A 19,024-nucleotide genomic window follows, 5' to 3' on the forward strand; every position below is an offset into this window, starting at 1 on the left:
CGGCAGCGGCCACGGGCCAGCTCCCTGTGGAACGGGCGCTCCCCCGGGGATGGCGCAGGCTGCAGGAGTGTCTGGTCCCCATCTCACACGGTGCTGGCCTCAGGAGCTGCCCAGGTCACTCTTCAAATGAGTGACCAGGTGTAGTGTCCCTGCCACCTACCTAACAGGTGCCTCTCCTGCCTTTCCAGGCGCCTTCTTGTAGTGGGAGCATCGTATTTCATGAGGTAGCTCATCCATTTTTAGAAAGCCTGACTGTGGTACGTCTCCCTGCTTCTAGTTTTGCTGCTTGGAGCCTGAGCAGAGAGTGTGTAGCCCCTCACGCAATGGTGCTTCCTCAGAGTCTTGAGCACCCTGCCATCCCTGCCTCCCAGCTCTGTACACGTGCGTGTACAGGCATGTGCGTGTGCCTGTGTACCTCTGTGTGTGCGCAGGTGTCTCCCCTATCACCCCTCGGGCTTACACACACTGCCAGCCGCCTCCTCTGGAGTCTCAGAACCACATGCTCTGGTTGGGATGCATCTCTATTGGAAAGTGACCCCCACTCCTTTGCTGAGCTGCATGCCAGGTGTCTGGTGCTGGCCAGCGCCAGGTGGCTCTTGGGGCCCAGCTTCATCTTTGTGCCTGTGAGGCTTCCACAGTAGAAATAGCCTGGCTTTCCTTACTCATATAAGTTGTCCAGGGCAGAAGGCTGGATTAGCGCCCCTACCCCCGTTCCAGCTCCCGTGATGGCGTGCACCCTCCATCACACACTGCTGCTCTCTGGATTGTCACCACCAGATTCCTGTCTGAATTCTACCAGGAAGGCTTCCTGTGCTCAGCAAGCATTTCCTGAATGAGCAGAGGAGTGAATGCATGAGCTCAGCAAGTTATTTCCTTAATGAATGAATGAATGCATGTGCTCAGCAAGCATTTCCTGAATGAATGACCCAGGGAACAGACAAACGAATGGCTCCATGCAAACCATGAATGCTGGGCCCTGGCTGCCCAGAAGCAGCCATGTTGGGGTAGGAATTGTGAGCTGTTACAGGTTTCAGGCACAGGAGGGGTGGGTGTTTGCTTCCATAAAAGACAGATCTGAAAGTGCACAGGGTAATTGTGGGAAGGGGCAGGTCCAGCATGTGGTTGGGGTTTCGTGGGTGGGTGAAGACAACAGGGAGTAAGACAGCAGCCCTAGGGGACAGATGTTTCCTGAAAAAACTGGACATGGGGACTGACCTCGTAAGTCCAGAGATGCCTGGTGGGCGGTTACAGTCTCTGCTGTCTCTTGGATTTGGCACAAGTCAGGTTGGGGTATGTGGATAGAGTGGGTTCAACCACCTGACACCATGTGCCCAACGCTAGAATGCTTCTGGTCTGAGGGAGGTGGGCCCCTCTCAGGGCGCCCCTGTAATGCTCAGTTGTCTCGTCTGTAGGCTGGGGCTGTCCTGGGTTCCTTCCTGATGTGGTTGTCAGATGCAGCCGCAAGAGGCACGGAGCAGAGGCTCAGGAAAACCAAGGCCGTTATAGTCGTGGGTCCTAGAGATGGAAGGCACGCCAGGCCACCCCATGCTGGGCCCCCCGGGGAAGCACTAGGGTCAGGAGGCAGGGGAAGCCTTAGGCCACAGCCTTTGTTGGGGTTTCCATGGGAAAAGCAGGCAGGACAGGGCAAATGATTCAGGACTGGCGACTTTGAACAATTTTGGTGGGCTTTGGGCAATAGGGGTGGCACCAGGCCCTGGATGATCAAGGCAGAGGAATGTTGCTCCTGGGTGCGGGGAAGGTGGGGCAGGCAGGGCAGAGGGGTGTTGTTCTGGGTGTGGTGCTGGTGGGAGAGGCCAGGCTCCCATGGATTAGTTTGCATATCAAAGAGACTCTGCTTTGCTGTCTCCTAAGTGTGGGCCAGCCCTGGGAGGGGCAGTCTCTCCAGCCAGGAAGGTTTTTAAGATGTCAAAAAATGATAATACAGTTAATCCGTGAACAACAGGGGTTTGAACTGCATGGGTCCACTTGGACGTGGGTTTTTCCCATCAATACAGTATAGTTCTGTCGATGTGTTTTCTCTTCCTTATTTTCTTAGTGACATTTTCTTTTCTCTAGTTTCCATTGTGAGAATACACTACGTGATACACATAACAGACAAAATAAGTGTTAATCAACTGTTATGTTATTGGTAAGCTTTCTGGCCAACGGTAGGCTATAGTAGTTTGGGGGGTCAGAGTTTATACAGGGGTTTTCAGCTGCACAGGTGTCCATGACCAAACCCTGCGTTGCTCAGGGGGCAGCTGCATACTGAGGATTGAGTGCAGGCAGCTCGTGGTGACACTGGCGTTGTCCTGACGACTCCGTCGAGCACGCGGTGAAGTGCTAGGTCCAAGGTCACAGCCTGGCTGACAGGGACACAGCAGCCAGGCCACCAGCGTGGAAACACGCCATTCGGGGGGCCCGGCGTGCCTGGCGTAGGGGCTAGAGAGCAGGCCAGTACCCCACCTCGAAGACAGCAGCAGGAGGCCCGGTCCCTGAGTGGGGGGGTTTCAGGACCCCGAGTAGCGGGCACCTCCCAGTCTGTGTCCTCCCCGAGCCCTCCCAAAGCAAGCGGTTCACCTAACCACTCCTGCCGGTGACCTGGCTGCCCGTCTCGCCTCGCGTGCTTTGGTTGGAATTCAAGATCTGGTGGATGAAAAAGCCAGCATTCATGAAACTGGGAAGAATGGAAGTCTTGGAGTAGACATGATAGGTTACCCTGTATGTCCCCAGGATAGTAAAGCAACTTTCTGAAGGGCCCGGGAGCCTCGTTGGGCCGAGCGCTGGTCCCTCAGCGTGTTCGGTGAGGCCAGGAGCTCCGGAGCCACCTGGCCCCGTGTCCTGCTGTGTCCCCTGGTGGGAACGGTTGTGGCTGGGACGGCTTTTCTGGCGGCTGACACAGTTAAGTCACGTTAGACACTCTGCAAGGAAAAAATGAGGACAAAGTTCGGAATTTTTTGAAGTGTCGAAGTTTTGGGAGAAAATGAATATTCAGTGTCCATGTACCCTCAGACGGGAGAGCACATCAGACTGGTCATGGCGTACGTTCTGATCATGTCCCCTCAGGGCACCATTTCTGGCTTTATTTTGAACACTGTTTCCCTCTTAATTAAAACTTCAGAGAGCTTGCCAACTCTTGCTTAAATCTTAGCTAATTATTCTTTCATTTATGATTCTATTATGAAGCTCATTAAGAAACTATCATTCAACAATAAAAAAAATTTAAAAAAAAAAGAAACTATCATTCATTAAATTAGCATATTATCCTGAACTTCCCTTTCTTATGAAGTGATGGAGTGCTATTATCAATTTATTCCTAGATTATAGACAATGGCTAAATACCTTGCCTCATTATTGGGATAAAATGGAAAAAATAAAATATTGAATATTGTTAAGAAAGCTATAGATAGGCTGGCAGGTACTCAGCAGGCGTTTAAACATGGTCTTTCCTGAAAAGATAGAACTCAAAATACCCGATTCCAAGAATACAGTAACCCTGAGAACTGTTACCTTAAAGTGTCTGTTGAAACCTGGTACACCCAAGTCAGGATGGAAACAGGGGTGACGTGACCCAGGATCTGCTGAGGTGGGGGATGTCTCCATTCTCGGGTGCATGCGTATGTGTCGTCTGCATGCCTTGCTCAGGCTTCGGTGAGGAGGGGGCGCGGTCACTCAGCCACTAAGCTTCTAGTAATGTCCTTTTCTGGTCTTGTTTTCGATAGCAGTTTTCATTTAAATATGGTTTCAAAAACCCGGCGACTCTCAATTCTAGATAATCACCTTTCCACTTGTACGTCTGTTCACTGGAAACTACGTAAAGGTGTGTCATAAACCGATTGTTCTGTGTTTTCCTCTCAAAATTTTTAAAGTTATGTGTCGCTCTTGTGAGGCCCCTTCTGTTTTTGTGTCCTTTCAGGGAGCGTGGGGTCCTGTTGGTTTTACTCGTTCCCAGTAACATCACCCTTTAAAGTACGGCCTCGGAACTGATTTCCTTCCTCATGTCCCCAGATGAGCTCACACGTGTTTTATTTGTCTCTCCAAGTCCCGCTTTTCCAAAGCCAGTGCTTTGTAGGGGTGCTAACAGAGGCTTTGACATACCTGCCTGGAGAATCACGAATGAGTAAACATTTCTACTCTCCCCCATTACAAGCTCTCCAGATGTACACTGTGTATTTAGTAGAAATAGGTGCATAGCTTTACTCCCATTTTAAGTGAAGTCTACTATGTACACAAATCTTGAGGCGAGTATATATTACTTTGTGATCAGACTGAACTTTTTTAAGGAGAACCATTCCTGATACTGATGGGATGCTTTTTCTGTACCACATATTTTTAATCTTCTTTTGCTTTTTTCAGAATGGGATATTACACAAGAAAAAGTTCCTATTTCCATTTCTTCTTTCAGAAGAGCCTTTTCAAATGGAACATGCAGCCAGTTTGCCCCAGTCGGGAGATGGCCCGGCCGGCCAGTGTGGGAGCTCGCTCACCTGCTTAGCCTCCAGACGCTTGCTGCACGCTGCACAGCATCCCAGGCCTCTGCTCTAACAGCACGGAACACAGGAAACCATGCTTGCAACACCAACACTAACACTTTGTTAAAAATGGAGCATACTCTCCCTTTTCTATACTCAACTGTTAGATTTTAAAGCAGTAATGGCATTGAAGAAGATTTAATGTTTGTAGTGAGTAAACACACACACACACACAAGGTCAAAAGCTGCATTTCAACAAACCAGAAGTGACAGGTGCTTTTTAAAAATGATGCTTTACTATATACCAGTATCCTGAAAAACTACTGGTACTTTCTTTTATGTTCTGCTTTTCACATGCATCACTAAGTAGATTTGACCAGTTGGAAAACATGCCTTGATTATAGAATTAAGTCCATATTTGTAGGAAACCATCAAGCAGTTCATAGGGTACATGTTTTGTTTGTAACTGTGGGCCCCGAGTAGCAGTGAGAGTTTAAGTGGCTCTAAACCATGTTTTTAGGCCTCAAATAGCTGGCTGTTGCTGTTTCAATCAACTATGAACTCTTTTAGTGCTGTGTGTGAAATACCAGGATGGGTGTCTGTCGTGAGAAAGGGCTCTGGGACTCGGGCGTGCTGCAGGAGGGTCCCCTGTGAGCGGTGGTCGGAAGTGTGTGAGGAAGAAGTGACGTGGGAGGTGCAGACGGTGGGGTGTGGTGGGTGCAGCCACGTCTGTGGCCAGAGGGGCATTTCTGCCCATTTCGAGGTGGGAAATGCTGGGGCTCAGCTCACCTTAACCCAGTGTCCTACCCAGCAGGGGCAGAATGGAACATTCCTCTCTGCTGCGTAAGGAGTCACCCACAACTGTTGTTTCTAACCAAAACTCTGGAAACTTCCCTTCCATATATCACTGAGTACCACCAAACATTTCTTGTCAACGCTGTGCAAAACAGGCTGTTTGTCCCCACAGTTCCGGTGACTGATGCTCCCAGGCACATGCCTGGAACCCATTCCGCAGAAGGCTGTGGGAACATGCCTCCTCAGCAGGTTGTGTTGGAAACACACTTTGTGCCAGGTTCCATGCTAACAACAATTTTGTAGAACATTCAACCAAACACAAGTGCGTGGGGAATCTTTTATTGCTAGGACCTGGGGTCCTAAATGCTAACGTCATTAGCACGGGCTGCTTTCCTTCACGCAGAGGAGCCCCCTGCCACGGAAGGGGGCCACCCTCCTCCCTGGGAGCCACCAGCTGCATTCCAGTGGGTTCTCTGAGGAGTCATTACCGTGGAGGGAGCCCTTTGGAATTTTGAAACCCAAATTCCCAACTAGAACGGGGCAGTGGGAGTTATTCCTAGTAGGGATGCTGCCCGACAATGTGATGAAACCGGGAGGCTGAGGGTCCCCGTGCCCCCAGCTGTGGTGGGACGGCACCGCCCCCAAGAATCTGGGAGTCCCACGTGCTGGCTCCCAGCGGTCTGGTTTCTGCCGCTCGGCTGCCCGTCACCGCAGAGCAGCGCTCTCCCGTTCTGTTGAGTTCTTTCTAAATTTACAAATTCATTTTATTAACCTTTCCCCTCACCTTTTCCAGGATGCTGTTTTGAGATTCATGCCTGTTCCTTATCCACACTTCCATCGGGACAGAAATATTTATTCATTATGACAGCCTTTTTCCAGTTGAAGCAGAATGCCAGCTAACCCAAACACGCGCGTGTTAGAGCGGGGTTCGGTTCCTAACTGCAGCGCTGAGCTCATACAGGAGCACTGGAGGGAACGGCCCGTGCTGCCAGCCCCGGGGCCCTGCTCTGTCTGCCCCACTGCACACCGGCCCCGGGGTCAGCTGTGTGACTTGCACGTGGATTGGCCCTGTAGGGGGACACTTTGTACCCAGCACCTGAACCCCAGATTCAGAAACTGGTTCACAGTCGGTACTTTACACAGAAACTCAGAGAGATAAGAACATTGGAGGGAAGAGAGACCACTTACAAACCCAGAAGCAAACACCTGACTTCATACCACTCTCTTCCCAGCCTGGCTCCTGTCCCGGTGCCCATACCTACAGGCATCCCAGGCTGCCGGTCCTCTGATGGACCAAGCTGGGGGTCCCCTGATGGAAAGTGCAGGGGCCCTTGAAAGATAGTCCTGGGGGTCCTTAGGGGTGAGTTCTGGGGGGTCCTCTGGTGGATGGTCCTGGGGGGACAGTCCTGGGGGGGTCTTCTGATGGATGGTCCTGGGGGTCTCATGGACAGTCCTGGGGGGGGTCCTCTGATGGACATTCCTGGGGTCCTCTAATGGATGGTCCTGGCAGTACTCTGATGGATGGTCCTGGGGTACTTGGGGGACAGTGCCGGGGGCCCTCTGATGGATAATGCTGGGGGGTCCTAGGGGATGGTGCTGGGGAGTCCTCAGGATAGTGCTGGGGGTCCTTGGGACAGTGTTAGGGTGCCCTCACACACATTCCCTTTTCTCTCAGGTGGTAGTGTCAGGCTATGTATTTTACATAAAATCCATTTGTGATTTAAAGTGCCGTGAATAATTCCTCCTTCTCTTTTCTTTGTGAATTGGTTGTAGTGTTTGTGGAAAAAGTGCTGAGGAGGCTTTTCCCTAGTGTTCCCTGTGGCCAAGAAAAGAGTGCACCCGTGACTCCAGCTTCTGACAAACCAGCCGGGAGAGAGACCGCTGAGGAGGTCCCCACTCTGACAGGTGAGGGGCTTGTGGGGGGGTCACCAACGGTTTCCTGGCGACCGTCCTGTCTGCCCTGGGGCAGGCGGCTCTGGCCTGGCTGCTGGGGGTGCTGAGCTCCGGGATCCCTGTCCAGTGCGCTCGGGGAGAGAAGCTGGTGCTGGTGGTGCCTTCATCAGAGACCAGCTCAGGACTTTGCTGGGTGCTTGAGTTCACTCGCAGGCCCTTCTCTGGTCCTGGAGACGACCGCTGACCCCGCCGGCCTTGTCCTCTGCTACCGCCACTCTCTCCCAGGCCCTGCTTGGCTTGTGTCCATGCGGCTCAGGCTCCTGACGGCTCCCTTGCTTTCGTCCCTCATCCGCTGGTCCTTGGCAGAGGCCTGTGTGAGCTCCTCAAGCAGTAGGATGGTCTGCAGCAGAGCATCATTAGCCCCCCAGCAGCGGGGGTGTCCCGCTGGTGCGGGGCCGCTGCGTGGGAAACGGGGACGCCATGCTGGGCTGGACACTTGTGGGCTGTGCTGTGAGCCCCCATCCTTGGTTCTGTGCCCTCTGGCATGAGCCTGCACTGGCCTTTGTTCGCACGTGACTGTTCCTGGGTGCCAGCCCCGTGGAGTGACCGTGGCAGAAGAGACGGGTTAGCTCCCTAGACGCGCGCATCCGACGACATGCCCTTGGCTTGATCTCAGCAGACAGGCCCAGGAGTCCTACCGCTCTGCTTGCTGCCCCCGAGGCCAGGTCTGTGTGGGCAAGCCTGAGCATGGTGAGGAGATGGCCCTGTGAGTCGTGGCAGCTCGTGGCCGTGCACAGTGCTGGCCCACGAGCAGCCGCACACATGGGGGCGAGTGTTTGCCGTCGGCATGGGGAGGGCTTCAGCTTCAGGGGCTGAGTCCAGTCCATTCCTACACATCACTCACACCCTCTGAAGTGGCCCCTGATCCTCTGGGCCACGTCTTCGCACCAGCGTTTGTGCTCAGTCGCTTTGTGTCAACAGGCACCTGTAAATACCGTTGTTGGGCCTGGAGGTGTTAAGTAAATGTGAAAATACCATCGCTAAGTTTGGTTCGGAATGTGTTTATGACATGGAAACCGCTGGTTCACAAGGCCCCAGAGCTGCTCTGTTCTGTCCAGGAGGCGCACTGTATGCGTCTGCGGGAGGGTCTCAGTGGGCCTCCGCACACGTTTCATCCTCAGCACCAGGAGCGCTGCCTGCGGGCCTGGCTGTGGTCGGGCAGCAGAGGCACAGACACCCCGCCAGTGCGGAGCCTGAGGCCAGGCTCGAGCCAAGGACCTGAGCCGAAATCAAGACTCGGACGCTTAACCCACTGAGCCACCCAGGTGACCCTGATTTTTTTTTTTTCTCAAGATAAAATTCACTTAACCTCAAGTTTACTGTTTTAACCATTTCAAAGCATCCAGGGCAGTGATTTTTAGTATATTTACAAAAGCTACCACTAACTCCAGAACACAGTTATCACCCCAGAAACAAAGCCCATGCCCACTAGCAGCACCCCCGCTCCCCGTCCCTACGCTCTGCTCTGTGGGTTTGTCTCTTCTGCACAGCCCACGTACCCGGAATCCTGGGCCCATGGCCGCTCGGCACTGCGTGCTCGGGTCCATCCCCGTTGTAGCGTGTACGCTCCGTCCCTCTTGAACCGTGGAGGGTACTCCGTTGGGTGCGTAGAGCACGCTGTGTCTATTCATTGCTCAGTGGATGGCCATTTGGGTGGTTTCTGCTTCTGGGCTGTCATCAGTGATGCTGCCGTGAACACCCAAGAGCAAGTGTGTGTGTGGACATGTGTTTTCACTTGTCCTGGACGTGCACCTGGGTGTGTGCTTGCTGGTCCCATGATAGTTCTGAGGGACGGCCACCGTGTTGTCCCTGGCGGCCACCCCACGTGACACCCCCAGCAGCGCCGCGAGGGCTCCAGTCTCCCACACCCTTCCCACATCTGTTATTTTCTGTTTTCTTGATGGCGGCTGTCCTAGTGGGTGTGAGGTTGTATCTCACTGTAGTTCTGGTTTTCGTTCTCTTGATGACCGTGCATGGGGGGCGTCTTCTCATGCATGTGTTGGCCATCCGTGTATCCAGAGAAATGTCTGTATGAGCCCTTGTAAGCTGGACTGTTTGTCTTTTGTTGTTGAGCTGTGAGAGTTGGTTATGCTCTGGATACTAGACCCTTACCAGATGTGTGACCTGCAGGTGCTTTCTTCTGTACCGTGGGTTGTCTTTCCGCTTCCTTGATGTGTCCTTGGAAGCACAAAAGATTTCAAGTTTGATTGGGTCTCACATCTATTTTTTTCTTCTGTCTCCTGTGGTTTTGGTGTTATATCCAAGAAACCATCATCAAATCTAAGGTCCCAAATTTTACATCTAGGTTTTGTGGGAGTTTTATAGTTTTACCTCTGATGTTGAAGACATCGATGCCTTCCGGGTCGGCGATTGTACATGGTGTGAGGCCGGGTCCAGACCCAGCCCTTCTCCTGGGCACCCTTGCCCCGTACCGTCCGCGGAGCAGATTGCTCTTCCCATTGAATGGCCTTGGCACCCTTGCCAGAAGTCAGTGGGCTCTAGATGTTTGGATTTATTTCCGGGCTTTCAGTTCATTCCATTTTTCTGTATGTCTGTCCTGTGCCAGGACCACACTGTTTTAATTACAGCTTGATAGTACGTTTGGAAATCGGGAAGTGAGAGTCTTCCAACTTTGTTCTTTTTCAAGCCTGTTTTAGCTGTCAGGGTCCCTTGCAATTCCACATGAATCTTAGGATCAGCTTATCCACTTCTGGGGGGAAGAAAGGCAATTGGATTTTTTTTAAAGATTTTATTTATTTGACAGAGAGAGAGAGAGCACAAGCAGGGGGAGAGGGAGAGGCAGGCCTCCCGCTGAGCAGGGAGCCCGATGCGGGACTCGATCCCAGGACCCCGGGATCATGACCTGAGCCGAAGGCAGACGCTTAAGCATCTGAGCCACCCAGGGTGCCCCAAGGCAATTGGATTTTGATACAGATCGCACTGAATGTACAGAACACTGTGGGGGTGGTTGCCTTCGTAACAATATTCACTTGTCCAGTTCATGAATTTAGAACAACTTTCTGTTTAAGTCATCTTTGGTTTCTTTCAACAATATTTTGTAGCTTTTACTATAAATTTTACACTTAAAAAAAGGTTTATTTCCAAGTATTGTATTCATTTTCATACTGTTACAAGTGGAATTACTTTCTTCTTTTGGTTTCTTTTTGGAATGCTCATTGCTGGTGTGTGGAAATAATGTGAATCCTCTGACCTCAGAATAGGCAAATGTTTCCTAAATATGGAAATTCAGGTTTTTTGTGTCTTGATCTCAGATCCTACAACTTTGCCAAATTTATTATCTCTGACAGTTTTGTGTGCATGTGTGCACATGTGTGTCTTCAGCACTTTCTGCATATAAGATCATGTCATCTGTGGGGAGAGATGTTTTACTTCTTCCCGTTCAGTCTGGATGTCTTTTCTTTCTTTCTTTCTTTTTTTCCTTATTTACTTGCTGGAACATCAGTGTACCCTTGAGGGAAAGTGGCAGGGGTGGGAATGCCGGTCTCTTTGCTGGTCTTGGGGAGAGGATCCAGGCTCTCTCTCTGCACAGGATGTTTGTAGTGGGCTTTGCGCACATACCCTTTGTCAGGTCGAAGTTCCCTCCTATTCCTAGTTTGTTGAATGCTTTTTTTTTTTAAACCATGAAAGAGCAACATACTTTTATGAAGCAATATGCCTTGGAAATTTTAAAGGAAAAACATAATTTACAGCTGGAAAAAGAAATCTTGGCTAGAGCAAAACAATGAAATCACAATCATATAGATAAAACTTGCATGAAGCTTCTGTAAATGTTATTTTGAGAATTCCCTTGGAGGCACTCTTAGAGGGGACAGCTTGGTGATCATCAGAGTTGTAGGGGCACCCATATCTTTGTAGGGTTGGAAGAAGGCAGCCCAGATGAAGAAAGGTGCCTTTATCAGTGAGTCCTTGGATGTGAGATTGGGAGAATGCTCTTTGTGGTTAGGACACAGCATGGTAATTATGATAATTATTTAGCCAATTTACTGATGTTTGTTCAGAACTTCACAGAAACCCATTTCCTCTTTCTGGTATTAAAAGAGTGCTGATAATTCCACTTGTTAAAGACAAGGGTATAATCTGCAGATAGACAAAACAACCAATCTGTATGCATTTGGTAAATTTTTCACTCAGAGGCCCATATCAGACCTTTACTTTTCATTATTGCTCTTATTATTATTTTTCATGGATTCATGGTCTCTGCACATATCTTGAAGTCCTACAAGTAGTCCTGCAGGAATTACCATGACAAGCAGCAGCATGCACCACACAGGTGCCCAGGTCTGCACCCGCTGTCTGGGTGACTGAAGCTTCTCCTGGGCCCGCGAGCTTCTCTGCTGGCTCCTCCTCACGACATGTCTTCCGGTGTCAGTCAGCCACGGTGTTGTGGGCTCGGGACCCACTGTTTGCACTGCGATGAATATGTGGAGAGTATTTGCCACTGAGCCACATAATATGTGATGATTCTGTTTCGCACAACTTCTGGTGGAGTGGAGTGGAGGTACTGATGCTTCGCGGAGTTAACAATTTTCTAAATACTCCCAGAGTCTTCCCCTAACCGCCCTTTGGGGCCATGGTCCGAAGCACTGTCGGCACCGTCAGACCCTGGGAACTGTGTGGGTCTCATGGTTTTGTAGCGATCTCCTGTGCCGCACGGACCCCCTCATCTGCAAGCCCAGACCCATCTCTTCCCTTCAAGAGGGTTTGTCTCCTTTGTCGGAGTAGTTTCTTCACAAACGGTTTTGGGGAAATAAATATTTTGGGGACTTTGGATTGTAAAATATCTCGATTCTTGTACTTAAATGCCACGGGATGTAGAACTCTTAGTTAGAAACTGCCTTCTCTTGGGAGCCTGGGTGGTTCAGTCAGTTAAGCATCTGACTTCAGCTCCAGTCATGATCTCAGGGTCCCGGGATCAAGTCCCGCATCAGGCTCCTTGCTCAGCAGGGAGCCTGCTTCAACCTCTACCCCTCCCCCTTCCTCGTGATCTCTCTCTCTCTCTCTCAAATAAATAAAATCTTTAAAAAAAAAAAGAAAGAAACCGTCTTCTCTCAGAGGCTTGAAGACTCCACCCGCAGCACCCACTGTCGAAGCTGCAAAGTCACCCGCCGTTCTGATGCTCAGTCCCATTGGAAATAGCCATTTGTCACCCCCTCTGGACCGTTTTGGCTTTTTCTTTCTGACCCCAGAGAACTGAAATAGAGCACAGACATTTTCCGGTGTGGGTCTGTCTCCGTCTGCCACACGGGCCGTTGAGGCTGGAAACACGGGTGCCACGTGGCTTCTCTGGTCACTCCTCCCCTGGAATTCCTGTCAACCGGCTTTGAGGCTCCCAAGAGATCACCTCGCTTTCTCCCCTCCTGTTTTTATGACTTCGTCATCTTTGTCTATTTTCTGGGCAATTTTCTCAACTTTATCTTCCACACCGTGTGCTTATTTCTCATTCTGTCCTCCTGTCTCAGCTTCTGGGGCGAGCTGGAGGGCGGCACTCGCTCGCAGATGGCCCCTCTCTGCCTCAGTCTCCCCCACACCCAGGGCCGGCCCTCCTGCCGGCACGCCCCGCCGGCGGCCTCTCGCTGGGGCATCAGCTCCGGAACAACACTGTCTGATGGGCCCCGCTGTCCTTTCAGGCTCAGCGTCCTGAACATCCTCGGGGCTGCTCCCACCCACCCGGAGGCCCTTCCATCCACCATCCTCCCCCAGGTGGAGTCCGGAGAGGGAGTAGCTATGAATGCCTCTCTTTGTCCCTGTGTCCCTGTCCTTGGGATGCCTGATTGTGTGTGCCTGGAAGCTGCCCCTGTGCTGGGGGCCTGAGGCCACGTGCTCACCGCTCCCAGGGACTGCCCAGCTGCCCTGCGGGCCTTCCTTCCTCGGCCGGTCTTCTCCCGTCTGAAAAGGAGGGCGTAGCAGGTGAGGACCCCACTTCAGTGTGCCCGCCAAGGGGTGACTGGGAATCCCGGTCTCCTGGAAAGAAATGACCTAGTCTAAGGGTGGGTAACGCATCTCTCTGCAAGTCAGACGTTCGGCATTCCTTTGCTTTCAGCAAAACTGAAGGAAATAATTGAGTTCTCAGCCAGTAGATCATGAAAAGTAACTTTGTTTGATGACAGATTTCACTGTGATTTCTGGCATATGACTTAGAGAGAATTCAGTGAATCAAGTAATATTGCTATTTTTAAAAAGCCACACACTGTCATCTACCTATTTTTGTGTTCAAAGTTTCTGAGCAGTTACCTCCATAAAAATGCAAAATGGTAATTGCGTTCCAGCAAAACCCTGTTGTCCTGTAGCAGGGACGGACGTCCTTCCCTCTCAGCGAGAGAGTTGTTGCCAAAAGGACTTGCCTCTGTGTCGGGTAATCACGAGAAGCAACGACTGTTACTTTGGTCAGTTGCCTTCTACTAGTTGTAATAATTTAGAAAAAGCCACATGTAGCATCGTGGAAATTTTTGAAAGAGTACAATTTGTTCGAGAAGTATGATATGACAGAATTACTCTATGAGGGCAAAGTTGTGGGGGTGTTGGAGTTCCAGAGGGAAAAAGGATGGAGTAGGGCTTCTGACTGAGCCAAGAGCTCATTCATATATGTTGTTTCCGTGGATGCGGGTGGCCACCAGTTTGTGTGGGGTGTGGATTACCTTTAGGGATGAATACTTACCCTACAACACAAGTAGGCGTTCGATGTGGCAACTGCGTGTGCGTGGACGGGGCTCGCAGTTTAAAACCACGGTTCTGGGGACTGCGTGTGCGGGAGCAAGAGGGCCCCTCTGAGCCGCTGGGCGGCGGTCGGGTGGGTTTGTGCTGTTGCACCGCGCTTCTTGGGGGCCTGTGAGAATCAGTATGTGGAGAAACATCTGAGTGCCGGAATTGCCCATGAAAATGTTGCAAAGCTCTTTTTGGTAAAAACTGCAGTTTTCCATTAAGATGTGAATATTTTCTAATAAAGTCTTGAGAGTACAGCAGAAGTCTTGGAACCCACTCCACTCAGGTCTTTCAAATCTTAACCTTTTGCCACTTCCTCGAAAGCCTCCTGTTGTCTAAGAAATACAACATATGGACCTCAAGGGCATCAGGCCGAGTGGGGTGGGTCAGGCAGAGGAAGACAAACACGGCATGATCTCACTTCAGTGTGGACTCTGAAAACAGGGAACTCACAGGGGATAGGGTGGGGGGACGCTGGTCACAGGGCACAGACCTCTAGTTATAGGGGAGTGAGCTCTTGGGGTCTAACGTAGGGCTTGATGACTGTAGTTAACTCTTCTGTACTGTACACCTGGCGGTTCCTGGGAATAGACCAGAAATGTTCTCACCACGCCAGAGAGGTGGTCATTACGTGAGGGCAGGGAGCCGCCAGTAGGCTGGCCGTCACCTTGCCACGTTTCAGTGTGTCAAATCTGACCACTGTGTACCTAGTCTCAGCGGTAGCTCAGGAAGGACGGAAACGTGAGGTGACACCAGGGTAAGCGGCGTCCCCAAACCCCTCCAGGCCCGGTTCCCTCCTGCCTTCCTGGAATTCGGAAGCCCCACTTCCATGCACTTTTCCTGCTTGGTCCTACAGTATGTACCCTTTACCGTACATATATTGTCCTGGAAGGTGTGCAAGACTCTGTTGCGGACGGTAAGTGCTGTCGAGTTTAGCCACTGTTGTATGCAGCGGGGCAGCAGCATGAGAACGTACCCCCACTTTGGTTTCCAGCCATCGGGTTCTGCTGTGCCTCGCTGTGGTGCCCCCCACGGTTGTGTGCGTCCAGTGTGTGGAGCTTCTGGGAACCCTGCAGTTGTGATCTTCATCACGTGGGGAACGTTCAGTAAGTGTTTCTCAAAGGGCTTCAGGTTCACACACGAGGCCACCTGACGTTGTTGTACGGCCCACAGAGGCCCTGTTGGTCCCGTACCTTCTCCGTTTCTGTGGGTTTTGTTTGACCTCCATGGGGCTCCTTGCGTGCTCTTCCATCTCAGCTGGCGGGGTGCAAGGGGCCAGGCTGCAAGGTGGAAGTCCGCCTGGCCCCGGAAGCTGCTGTCCATCAGCCCGCGGTGTTCACGTCGAGGACAGGACGGGCCCATGCTCCTGCCCACCCTCCCAGCTGTCTGGATGCAGGGACGCTGCCGGGCAGTGGCCTGGCCCTTTCCCAAGGTTGCCGGCTGCCAAGTGTCAAGGTGCCCGGCGCCAAGATGTGAAGCCCCCCCTGCCTGGCAGCTCCTCTCCAGGGTGCCCACACCCTGCTCATCAGAACACTCAGGGGTCCCCCTCAGAACCCTGGGCTCACTCTATGCAGCCTGCTTCTCTCGGGGACACTGCCCGTGGCCTGCAGGCACCTGGGCCTCCCTGGACCTCTGTCCCCACCTCACCTTGGGAGAACACCACCTGGCGGGTCCCACCCCATGCTGCTCATGCTCACTCTGCCCTGGGCCACAGTGGCCACGGGCTCACGGCCAGTCTGTTCCTCAGTGATCAGCATTTAAAACCTGCTTTATCAGGTCAGCCCGCCCCTGTGGCTGTTCCGGGCGGGATGGTGCATGCTGCCTGTGACTCCGTCTTGGCTGGAAGCTCACGTTGTATGTTCTTCTGGCTTTGCAGCACAGTTCTCTCTCTGAGTGAAGGTCCTAGGTCGTCATGGACCTCTCCATACACAGGGGAGTTTCCTAGGGCCTGTCGCCAGAGAAGTAGCTGTACGCACCCTCCAGGGACCCGCCTGCCTTCTTGTTCTCCAGGTCCTACCGAGTAGGTAACACAGCTGACCCTTGACTGAGCTAGGGGTTGGGGCGCTGACCTCCGGGCAGTCGGAAATCCACCTCCAACTGTTGGCTCCCTGAAACTTACCCGCTAATAGCCTACTGCTGGCCAGAAGCCTCACCACTCACATAAACAGTCGATTCACATGTTCTGTATGTTACATGTATTATAGACTGTATTCTTACTACACATCTAGCAAAAAGAAAATGTCATGAAGAAAATTATAAGGAAGGGGTGCCCGAGTGGCTCAGTCGGTAAAGCGTCTGCCTTCGGCTCAGGTCCTGATCCCAGGGTCCTGGGATGGAGAAGCCTGCTTCTCCCTCTGCCCCTCCCCTGCTCATGCTCTCTCTATCTCTCAAATAAATAAAATCTTTAAAAAAAAAAGAAAATTTTAAGGAAGAGAAAATACATTTCAGGATGCACTGTATTGATCAAAATAAATCTGCATATCAATGGACCCCAGCAGTTCAAACCCCCATTGTTGCAGGGCCAGCTAATCAAGTGCAAGGAAACTACATCTCATTTTAATATGCACTACTGATTATTCGTGAAGCTACACAGCATAGGCATGTTTGTAGACCAGATTTAGGGGCTGTTTTTCTCTTGGGTTGTTTTTGGTTATTTATCTTACAGATTTCACAAGTTCTTTTTGTATTCCAAATCTCAACTCTTGGCCAACTATATATGTTGCAAGTACCTTCTCTCCATGGACTGTCTTCATTTTTAAAAACAATGTGTTCTCTTGTTTAGAAGTCCGTCTTTAAGTTTGTGGCTAGTGCTGTTTGTTTCTGGCTGAAGAAGTCTTTTGCTACTGTAATAGTAGGTATTTTCTGTCTCCTAAAAGAGAGGCCTCTCCTGCGTAGGTGCCCCTTTCAGACCATGACCCGTGTTGGGGAGGTGGTCTCACCTTACTTTGTGCAGGCTCCTCGGCCAGGTTTGCGGAAGACAGTGTCCCCTCCGGGTTAGTGAGCTCCGTGATGCTGCTGGCCACACCGGCTTAATTCCTCTGGTTTATAATGTGCCTTCATATCCAGTCAGGAAAATCCATTCCGCTTATTCTTCAAAGTTTTCTCTGCTCAACTGCGCCCTTTGCTTGTCCTCGTGTACTTTAATCGATTCTCAAGGTGTGCACAGAAAAATTCTTGAAAATGTGTTGCTTGCTCCCAGGATGGCCTGGTTGCGTCGGAGCACAGCTATGCAGGGAGAGAATGTTTGTGCGGGTTACCTGGCATTTCTCAGAGTTTTCGGGACAAGTGTTCAGGTTCTCTCCCTTTGCCCGGTCACCAGAAGCAGAAGCCTCTGACACAGGACTATGTTACTAGGCCTGTGATAGCGTGGACACGCCCACGAGTGGAAAGCACGTACCTAATGCTCAGGGGAGTGGCAAGAGTTTATTGCGTTTGTCTTTAAAAACCGACATGTTCAGTGCTCAAATATTTGTGCTTTTTAGCTAATATTGTCATAAAAAAGGAAGTGCCTTTGAAAGCTAACTGTTCTGCAGATGTGTCCAGTGTGACTTAGCTAGGCTGCTAGTTGGAAGCACAAGAGGGGCAGCTTTTGGGAGACGATGTGGCAACAGGTTAACTGTTCACCATGTGAACAAGAGGAGCTCACGGACCCATCCTATATGGCAGATGTTATTCCAGGATCAATTAAGCACAAGGCAGTGAAACTTTTTCATTGACAGGAAGTAGCTGCAGTGAAGTGGCAGTTTGGAAGCTGGATAACCACCTGACGGTGGGGGTCGTAGGGATGTGGTCTGTGCACACTCAGCATGGGTGCTCGGTGTGCGTGGATGCGCTCGCAGCGTGGGTGTGGGGTGTGCGTGGGTGCGCTCGCAGCGTGGGTGCGGGGTGTGCGTCAGTGCACTCGCAGCGTGGCAGTGTGGTGTTCATGGGTGCATTTGCAGCGTGGGTGCACAGTGTTCACAGGTGTGCCTGCAAAGTGGGTGCTCGGTGTACCTGGGTGCAGGGTGTGCGTGGGTGCTCGTGGGTGCGGGGTGTGCGTGGGTACGTTCGCAGCGTGGGTGCTCGGTGTGCGTGGGTGCGTTCGCAGCGTGGGTGCGTTCGCAGCGTGGGTGCGGGGTGTGCGTGGGTGCGCTCGCAGCGTGGGTGCACTCGCAGCGTGGGTGCGGGGTGTGCGTGGGTGCGCTCGCAGCGTGGGTGCGGGGTGTGCGTGGGTGCGCTCGCAGCGTGGGTGCGGGGTGTGCGTGGGTGCGCTCGCAGCGTGGGTGCTCAGTGTGCGTGGGTGCGCTCGCAGCGTGGGTGCGGGGTGTGCATGTGCGCTCGCAGCGTGGGTGCGCTCGCAGCGTGGGCGCACGGTGTTCACGGGTGCGGTCACAGCATGGTTGCTGGGTGTGCGTGCCTGCGCACGCAGTGTGGGTCTGCGGTGAGTGCACGTGGGGGCATCTTTTCCTCTGCAACATAGATCCAATTTCTTAAAACGTCAAGGTTCAGGAAAACTTGCGGCTAGGACAGGAATGGGTGCCGTGTCCGCTGTCCAGTCAGCCCTGCCTCCCTCCATAGCATTTTGCCAGTTACCCCAGGCAGGTCGGAGATATTTTCTATTTTTTTCCCCTGAGAATAACCTATTTCCTGTTAACTGTAGCCACAGCCTAGATTAATGGAATGGCGGGGAGTTTTTGAGCTGACATTTAGGACTGCATGGAGCACTTGTGCCCGGTACACATGACCAGAGAGGGACCCTCCCTAGTAATGGCACCCATGGTAAATGTGACCATGAGACGCTGCTCTTTGCCTACCAGGTAGACAGCATTTTCAAAGTGTGCACGCCACATGGTCCTTGAGAATTCAGGAAAATGAGTTCTCATAACCTGGTACAAACGTCATTCAGCACAGCCTTTCTGGAGGAGTTTGGAGCATGTACGCGGCCCCTCCACCCTTACATGTCCTAACTCCCCCGTGCATGTTAACGAGAGGCATATATACAACCTCTGGGTGGTGGAGCGCCCCACGCTCACTCTGACTTGTCCACTGCGTGCCCCAGGTGATTCCACCCAGTCTCACAGCTTCTGTGTTTGTAGACAGTTACG

The 19,024-nt window shown here is 51.8% G+C and overlaps 1 protein-coding gene across 2 annotated transcripts in view; it reads left to right on the forward strand.

Annotated features, from left to right (window-relative positions):
• ERICH1 (glutamate rich 1) overlaps positions 1-19,024 on the forward strand; it is a 54,033-nt gene that overhangs the window by 4,147 nt on the left and 30,862 nt on the right. For both annotated transcript variants that reach the window (XM_027599782.2, XM_027599781.2), the window contains exon 2: positions 7,041-7,172. In XM_027599782.2, the coding sequence (XP_027455583.1) occupies positions 7,041-7,172 (132 nt within the window). The remainder of the gene's footprint in view (positions 1-7,040; positions 7,173-19,024) is intronic.

This window comes from Zalophus californianus, chromosome 2 (genome assembly GCF_009762305.2).
Source record: "Zalophus californianus isolate mZalCal1 chromosome 2, mZalCal1.pri.v2, whole genome shotgun sequence".
Lineage (NCBI taxonomy): Eukaryota > Metazoa > Chordata > Mammalia > Carnivora > Otariidae > Zalophus > Zalophus californianus.